At 52.5% G+C, this 8,307-nt stretch overlaps 1 protein-coding gene across 5 annotated transcripts in view; it reads left to right on the top strand.

Moving 5' to 3' along the window:
- The first annotated feature begins 520 nt into the window (after positions 1 to 520).
- PAX3 (paired box 3) overlaps positions 521 to 8,307 on the top strand; it is a 99,679-nt gene continuing 91,892 nt past the window's right edge. For 3 of the 5 annotated variants that reach the window (XM_011951902.1, XM_011951898.1, XM_011951899.1), the window contains exons 1-4: positions 521 to 985; positions 2,285 to 2,520; positions 3,832 to 3,961; positions 5,186 to 5,320. In XM_011951902.1, the coding sequence (XP_011807292.1) occupies positions 901 to 985; positions 2,285 to 2,520; positions 3,832 to 3,961; positions 5,186 to 5,320 (586 nt within the window). In that variant the 5' untranslated portion in view covers positions 521 to 900. Of the gene's footprint in view, positions 986 to 2,284; positions 2,521 to 3,831; positions 3,962 to 5,185; positions 5,321 to 5,726; positions 5,851 to 8,307 lie in introns of those variants that run through there. The other 2 variants (XM_011951903.1, XM_011951900.1) reach the window with 2 other exon arrangements.

The raw sequence follows: 8,307 nt of genomic DNA, 5'->3' as shown, positions 1-8,307 counted from the left end.
AGTGGCAGTAAGCCAAGAGAAATGAGAGCGAGACCTACAGGTAGAAAAAATGAGACATAGAGAGACACAGGAAATCACAAGAGGAATAGAGGCAGAGCGAGACACACAGAGAGAGACATAGAAAGAGACAGAGAGACAGAGAAATAGAAAGTCAAGGAAAGAGAGATCAGAGAAACACGCACGCACACACACACACACACACACACAGAGAGACTGACAGAGACAGAGAGACAGAGACTCTTCTCCACCCTCAGCTACTGCCATTTCCCTAGGGCTGTCTCTCTCAGTTTCCACCGGGCCACCCTTCTCTCCTGGGCAAGGGGCGCAGCTCGGGTCCCCCTCGGGGCCGGCAGAGGCCTCGGCACCACCAGAGATGGGAAGAGAAAGTGGCCGCTGTCGCCCAATCAGCGCGTGTCTCCGCCACCCGGGACGGTCTCCCCATCGGCCAATCGCAGCTCAGGGCTCCTGACCAAGCTTTGGGTAAAAGAACTAATAAATGCTCCCGAGCCCGGATCCCCGCACTCGGTGTCACCACAGGAGGAGACTCAGGCAGGCCGCGCTCCCGCCTCACCCGACTCCCCGGCTCGCCGTGGCTCTCTGAGCCCCTTTTCAGGGACCCCAGTCGCGGGAGAATTTGCCTGGACTCGCACCAAACTTTTCCGCCCTGGGCTCGGGATCCCGGACTCCGGGGCCTCCCCGCCCTCCCCTTTCCCGGGTTCCAGCTCCGGCCTCTGGACTAGGAACCGACAGCCCCCCTCCGCGCGTCCTTCCCTCTCTCTCCAGCCGTTTTGGGGAGGGGCTCTCCACGCTCCGGATAGTTCCCGAGGGTCACTCGCGCCGCATTCGCCTTTCCGTTTCGTCTTCACCTGGATATAATTTCCGAGCGAAGCTGCCCCCAGGATGACCACGCTGGCCGGCGCTGTGCCCAGGATGATGCGGCCGGGCCCGGGGCAGAACTACCCGCGCAGCGGGTTCCCTCTGGAAGGTAAGGGAGGGCCTCAGGGCGCCGCCTGGATCCCGGGGCCTGGGACCGGCTGCTTCACCCCATCCCCAGGCTCCACAGGCTCCTTTGGTGCTTCCAGTAAGCCCATTCCCCGAGCACCCCACACCCCAAGAAGCACCAGTCGGGGGCGAGGACCTACTCGATTTCCTTTCTGCAAATGGAGCGCGCTGCTCTCTTCAAATCCTGACGGAGCTGGGCGGCCAGGCCTGCAGCGGGCCGGGGCGACTTGCCCGTTGTTTAGAAAATGCCGCGGCGGAGAAGGAAGTGAAACAGCTCCTGAGCTGCAGAAACAACTTCTCCGCAATTTGTCCACTGGAAATTATCTCGAAATTGTCCCAGCTGCGCCCACACTTGTGAAACATATGTCAGTTCGGGAAGCTTTTTTTTGCCCTGCAAAATTGTAGTGGCTAACGCCGCGCCATTGTGATTGGAATTTTTAGAATAATTAAATAAATTAGAATTCTATTTGTGTCAAATAGCGTCTAGAATTTTCTGTAACTTGTTTAGGAATCGCCTTTCAGTCCACTTCAAGATTCTGGGAATCCCGAGGAGGCAGGAAGCCTTGCAAGCCTGAGCCGTTTCCAGTGGTTTTCGAGGTTAGGGTACCCCAGCAGAGATGCTCATCGCCCCCACCCCCACCCCCTTCACACTCAGCCTAGAGTAGACTGTAACACCCACAACAAGAACGGGGGCTAGGGGACCCAGGAGCAGTCCAGCCGCTGCTGTGGTCTCTGTCCCAAGATGTAACAGGTGACACAGGCACTGCTGCTTGGGCCTCCTTTCTGGACCCACTTTGACTCTTGGCTGCTGCACTTTTGGCTAGAAACCCCAAGGGCTATCAGCTCGCCCAAGTCCCTTAGAAAGGGAGCGATCCCGATTGGACAGGGATCGGTGGGATCAGAGTTCATCAAGGCTAGCGCCCGGGTGAACTTCTCTTCGCCAGGCGGCTGTGTCTAGAGCAAGCTAGACAGTCTACCAGCTACAGGGTTTCCTAAGTTGCCAGTCCTCCAGGGCCCGAAGGGGAAGATGCTTTCTCTGGGGAGAATTATTTTGCCCCACTTGCTGTCTTTACACAAGGTTTCACGCGCTATATTGCTGAATAATTTGAACAAATGTGATTGAAAGGAGGCCGGGGTCTGGGATTCCGATGTCGAGCAGTTTCAGTGTCGGTGCTGTAACATGAGGATGGGCCAGAAGACTGTGAAATTACGTCTGCTGTTCTTTGCTTTTTATCTTCCTCCAGTGACTTTTCCCTTGCCCCTCTTTTTCACCTTCCCACAGTGTCCACTCCCCTCGGCCAGGGCCGCGTCAACCAGCTCGGCGGCGTTTTTATCAACGGCAGGCCGCTGCCCAACCACATCCGCCACAAGATCGTGGAGATGGCCCACCACGGCATCCGGCCCTGCGTCATCTCGCGCCAGCTGCGCGTGTCCCACGGCTGCGTCTCCAAGATCCTGTGCAGGTACCAGGAGACCGGCTCCATACGTCCTGGTGCCATCGGCGGCAGCAAGCCCAAGGTGAGAGGGCGAGCCTTGCCCTCCTGGCTCCCAGACTGTGGTCCCTTGTTTTGGGGAAGAGTAGGCAGGAGGGAACGGCTGGCATCTGGGGCTCTCCAATGAGTTATTTTTGAAGTTTGTGAAGGTGTGTAAAGGAGTGTGTGTGTGTATATGTGCGCGCGCGCCCTGGACGCTTCTTGATGAACACTTAGGGAAAGCTCTCTCCTTTTTGCAAAGGAAAAATCGCATTTGTTTTTTAAAGCCCATAAGCCTCGCAATCCTCATCAAATTATTTTAATAGATAAACACTTAAAGCAGGCAAGCTGTATGTGCCCACCTGTTGCCGATTTCTTCCTTAAGTGTCTTCCCAGCTCCCACCCATGGCACTGTCCTTTCCAAAAAGAATGTAAGGAACCTCTTCAGGTTTTATACTAGTTTGTTTCCGAAACCCCGCCCTCAGTCTCCCCCAGTGCAAACTGTTTTCAATGAGTCAAAAACTAGCATGATTAGTTTTCTTTGTAATAAGCCAATGACTCCATTAAAAAATATAAGCAGTTTGGTGCTATCCTCAAATTATTTTGGTTCCCTTCTTAAAAAGAAAGAGTCACGCCAACTAGGGTTGAGTGGGAGGGAATTACACAAGGTCTGTCTTTTCTTCCAGTTGCCACGGGGCAAAATCAAGAGGGTTATGGTAAACCAAAGACCTCCAAACACCCTCCTCTTCCTTCCCATCTACTGAAACCCTTTCACAGCCTTTCTAAGAATCTTTGGAACCTTCTTCTTCTTTAAAAAAGTATATATACTGGGGGTGGAGAGAAGAGTCAGTCTCTCTTACTTATATTTGTCATCGACTCGAAGTTTTAAAAACCTAAATAGGTACCTTTACATTTCAGTCTTCACTTTAGCATAAATATCCCTTTGGAAAAGCACAAGTGGAAGATTTAACTTAATTTTTCAGCTCCTTTTTCAAGCATTGCTTTTTTAGTTTCGTTTTCATGTTGGTTCTGTGTAAGGAGTTGCCTTATTTCCAGTGATGAGAAAGTACAACCCCACCCCACCCCCATCAAGATGTTATAATTCTTTTGAATTTATCCCGGTTGTCTGGGGCCTGTCTCGGGGAGGTAGAGGCTTTCCAGGCTGCTCCGGGATGGGATGTGTTCTTGTCTGTCTCTTTCTAAAGTGCTTCAGAGAGTTGGGGTCTTTTTGCTAACAAAGGGGGACCATCCCAGAGGATTCAGGGAGGAGCATCCCGACAGGCCCAGAGGCGGTGGGGCCGCCGCCACCTGGCCCAGGATACCGGGTACCAAAGCCTGCCTGCCTGTTCTCTTAAAGCAGGTGACAACGCCTGACGTGGAGAAGAAAATTGAGGAATACAAAAGAGAGAACCCGGGCATGTTCAGCTGGGAAATCCGAGACAAATTACTTAAGGACGCGGTCTGTGATCGAAACACCGTGCCCTCAGGTACTAGGCCCATTAACGTCTCCCCGAGGCGCGATAGTCAGTCGCTATTACCCCGGCAGGTAGAACAAGACGTAATCACCCCAATTATCGGTCTCAGCTATTGGAAGGTGGCCTCTCCTGAGGCCCCGAAATATTTAACAACCAGGCGTTCTTGGCACTTTATGGAGGGAGGGGTGAAATGCTTGTTCTGGGGGCGGAGGGTGGCGAGACCACCGCTGAGGACTCCCCAAAGAAGATTTCTGACTAGGAGGCAGGGCAGGAAACTTGAGGCGGAGGCAGAGCGTTTATTAATATTGATGTTCCCTTTTAAAGAGAAACAAATGTTTTGGTAACCCCAACCGAAGGGAGATGGGGCCCGCGCCGGGAGGGACTTTGCCGTGTGCACAAGGCCGTGGAGGCTTTCACAACGGCCCCGATTGCCCCCGAGAGTCTCAGGGACGGTCAGGAGCCCCCTGCCACTGCAGCCTGGGGGAGGCGGAGGGAGAAGAGGGGCGAGCACGGGGCCAGCGCGAGGGCGCACGGGAGGGTTTGTTTTTAATTAAAAGGAAACTCCCTTTTTCCCTCTGCGAGAAACATATATTTCAGAACATGGATTTGTTTACCAGACTGGAATCTGGAAAAAATAAGTGGGAGAGAGTGCATTTTCTTTTGATTTTTACAATAGGAAACGATTCTACAGTTGAAATTTAAACCCTTTATAGCCTTAAAAAAAAAAAAAGGAAGAAAAGAAAAAAAGAAACTTGATTTACGGGGGTGGGAGCGGGGGGGGGTGGACAGGTCGGCTTTCGTTCTTCCTCCCTTAGGGCGAACCGCAGGATCCATGCATTCAGGTGGGGAGGAAGGAGGATACCCAGTGGGCTGGTGGGAGAATTCTCTTAGATTGGAGACCCAGAGCCCGGTCTTTGGAGTCCAAGAAGGGAAATGCTTCCTGCCCAGAATCGAGGGACAAAGATGGCATCCGGCCCTAACCTGGAGGCACGGTTTTCCCAGGCTCCGTCTTTCAGTACCGAGATACAGATAATAGGAAGGGGGGGTTTGAGTGGCAGGGTGAGAGGGCTGGAGAAGGATGTGGACGCCCAGGGATGCAGGAAGGGACACCCGAGCAGTGCAGGGCAGCGGCTCTAGGGCCCTGGCTGGGGGTTGGAGGGGGGCGCTCCTTCCCGCACAGTCCCTCTTTTCTCAGCTATGTGCACTCCCTTGCTTCCTTCCTCCTCCCGCCCCCAGTGAGTTCCATCAGCCGCATTCTGAGGAGTAAATTCGGGAAAGGTGAAGAGGAGGAGGCCGACTTGGAGAGGAAGGAGGCAGAGGAAAGCGAGAAGAAGGCCAAACACAGCATCGACGGCATCCTGAGCGAGCGAGGTAAGAGGTGGCGCCTTGGGCGGAGCACTCGCTGGAGACCTTGGCGGGCATCGGCTCCCTGACATTGCGGATCTGAAGGCAGCCAAGCCCAGCTCGGATCAAGGTCCCTTCATGCGCAGTGTCTCTGCGCCCGAGTAAGGGCATGGAAGTGGAAGACCAGAGGGACACTAGGAATTAAAACAAACATTTCTATTCTGCTTAGTTTCTCCGTTTTGTAAATCTTTCTTTCTTACCACTGTCAGCCCCTGGGATTCTAGAACTGTGAATTGCGCTCTATTGGAGGGGGCAGGGGAAGCTGTTACTCTCTTGCCATTAAACACGAGACTGGGCATCTCTGAGCAATTGCAGGGCCGGGGATAGAGAGTACTTGAATCTTCAGAAGTTGAAGTAGCTTTTATGCTCTCAGGAAAGGCCCTGGTCTCCGGAGTTTCCCCGCAGTAAAGGAGAGAGAGACAGAGAACTCTTTTGGGCAATGGCCCTCCAAAAGTTGCCCCCACATTGGCTGCCTTATAAATGTGTGTGTGTGTTGACTGGCTTGATTTGTTTGAAATTAATTTTCAAATGTGACGGGGTTTAACCTGTGTGCGTCTGGGAATTGAAAGGAACCCAAGATCTGGGTTACAAATTGAAGTGATCTGGGTTCTTAGAGTGAGGGTACCCTCAGTCTTCTAGGGGTACGGACCCCGGATTCCTTTTTGGCTGTGCACTGTCAGCACTAAGAAAAAAAAATCTCCCTCATGGGAGACAGAAGTGCAGCTTGCTTCCCCTTCACCGGCTACAAGTCATCCTCAAACTTTAAGGGTACACACGCTAAAAGAAAAAAAGAAAAGAAAAGAAATGCTATCAGAGTTGAATCAGGAAGGGATCATTGCAGTGGGAGATGGGGGGATTGTGTCTCAGTGGCTTTGGCCTTGGAGATGGTTGCCCCTTTTCAAATGCATGAATGGTCAACAGTAGCGAGGGGCCCCACTCGCGCCTGAAGTTTCCTCACCTGGGACCTGGAGTTCACTCGGCAAAGTTAGTTTTGGAGTTGCCAGAGGGACAGGCGGCTTTCCAGGTGGGCTCAGAGCCGTCGCCGACTGCGACTAGCTGGGTCTGAGCCCTTCCCAGAGTGGCATCCAAGTGGGACTTCTTTCATCTTCATTGCCCAGCTCTGGGGCAGCCACTGGCTCTCCTGAGCAGCTGCTTTACAAAGAAACGCGAGATCTGTACACAACCCGGAAGGAACGTTTAGATTTAGAAGTTACAGACCTAAATGGCTGATTTGAGGGAAAAACAAACGTAGATACTCTGATGCACACAAGAAATCAGAGATATGTCCAACTACAGCAGGTTGGGCAGGGAGATGCTTCCTTTGCTTTATGACAGAAGCCTGCTACCAACTCAGCCTAAATCCTCTTTTTGGAGAGTGCATTTTTCGGCCCTGGTCTCTGAGAAGATACCTTGGCTTTTAGAGCAGGCCTAGCTGCAGCATAGAGGTGCTGAGAAGGGAGGAAGGTAGGAAGTCAGACAACCTCAAACCAAATGTGTTTCTGTGGGCAATGGGGAGAAGAGCCCAGAGCAGTCACAGAGGCTGGGGACTCATGGCTTTGCTACTTGTTGCTGGAGGCACCGGCGTGGCAGGCTGGCTGCTCTCTCGCAGTACAGGCGACTGAGGCCCAGGAGACAAAACGTCCCAAATGAGCTGGTCAAACATTTGTACAACTTTTCCAGCTTTTACAAAGAAGGCCTTCTCTACACAATCTACACTTGGAGATGAACTTGGGAGACAAAGCCTGGAGAGTCCATTGAAACTCACACTTTAGCTCAGCCCAGACAAAGCTCCAGCTCGGAGCAGCTTGATGTGAACAAAGGAAGGCAACCTTTTTATAATTCAAGGAGAAAAGAAGAGAAAACAGCACCACAAAAGGCTGAGAATAGACATTATGGGCTTGCAATGAGGGATGAATTATTCAATGAGCCCCAATAGCTGCTGCGCCAGGAAGTTTTATGGACTCTCCAGCGTGGAAAAAGTGGCCATTTCACCTACAAAATGTTTCTAGTCTTTTGGGCTGTCTAGCTGGGCCGGCTGCTATTCAAGGGCAATTGCTACCATTTTTAAAATCAGAGTATTCTCCCCAGTGGGGGCTGTGCTGTTGGAAACACACACACACACATACACACACACACACACACACACACACACACACACACACACCTTGGAGACTGAAGCCTAATTTAATTTGGGGTTGTCAAGGAAGATGCAGTGTCAGTCTCTTCAACACCTCTAGCTCCTTTTTAGATGCGCCCTGGAGGGCAAGAGGGGCCCAGAGAAAAGACAGAGTGAGGTGTAGTTTGAAGTCTAGAAACTTCAAACCTTCTTTCTGTTGTTTGGGCATCAAAAATCCCAGGCTGCCCGCTTGTAAAATAGAATGAATGTTGATAAAGCGCTCCTAGCGCCCTGGCAGAGAGGGAGGAGAAATCTGAGAGAGGAGGGACTTTGGGGTCCCCTGATCAGTGTGGTGTATTCTTGCCTGTTTCCAGTTAGTGGGTCTGGTGGGTGCTGGTGAGCCTGGCTTTACAAGGGACATCTTTGGCCTGAGGTCTGCTTGGCAGACACTGGGACAAAAGGATTGAGCCACCTTGAATGAGGTCAGAATCACCCTCATTCTTCTCTCCAGTGTCTTTTTCTCAGATGGTCCTCTTAACTTTCCCAACTTTCCCTTTTCCCTCGCTCAATCCAAGAGCTGAGTAGCTTGCGGAGCTAGTGCGCTCAGGCCCGCTCTCACTAACGGGCGCGCACTAAGAATGATGCACCCTTGCTGCATCCATCCTTCCAGCTTCATACCTCAGGAGAAAGGAGAGGGCTGGGCCGCTCACGAACACTACCCCCGCCCGCTATCGTCAATCCCCCTAGCCCCTGGCCAGCACTGAGACTGGAGCAGGGGTAGCCGGGGGAGCCAAGTCGTGGCCGAGGCATCCGGGGCTGTGGGCACGGCCCTGCGCAG

This window comes from Colobus angolensis, unplaced genomic scaffold (genome assembly GCF_000951035.1).
Source record: "Colobus angolensis palliatus isolate OR3802 unplaced genomic scaffold, Cang.pa_1.0 Scaffold33, whole genome shotgun sequence".
In the NCBI taxonomy this organism is placed as follows: domain Eukaryota; kingdom Metazoa; phylum Chordata; class Mammalia; order Primates; family Cercopithecidae; genus Colobus; species Colobus angolensis.
Note: the sequence above shows the minus strand (reverse complement) of the source record. Positions and strands in the feature narration are given on the sequence as shown.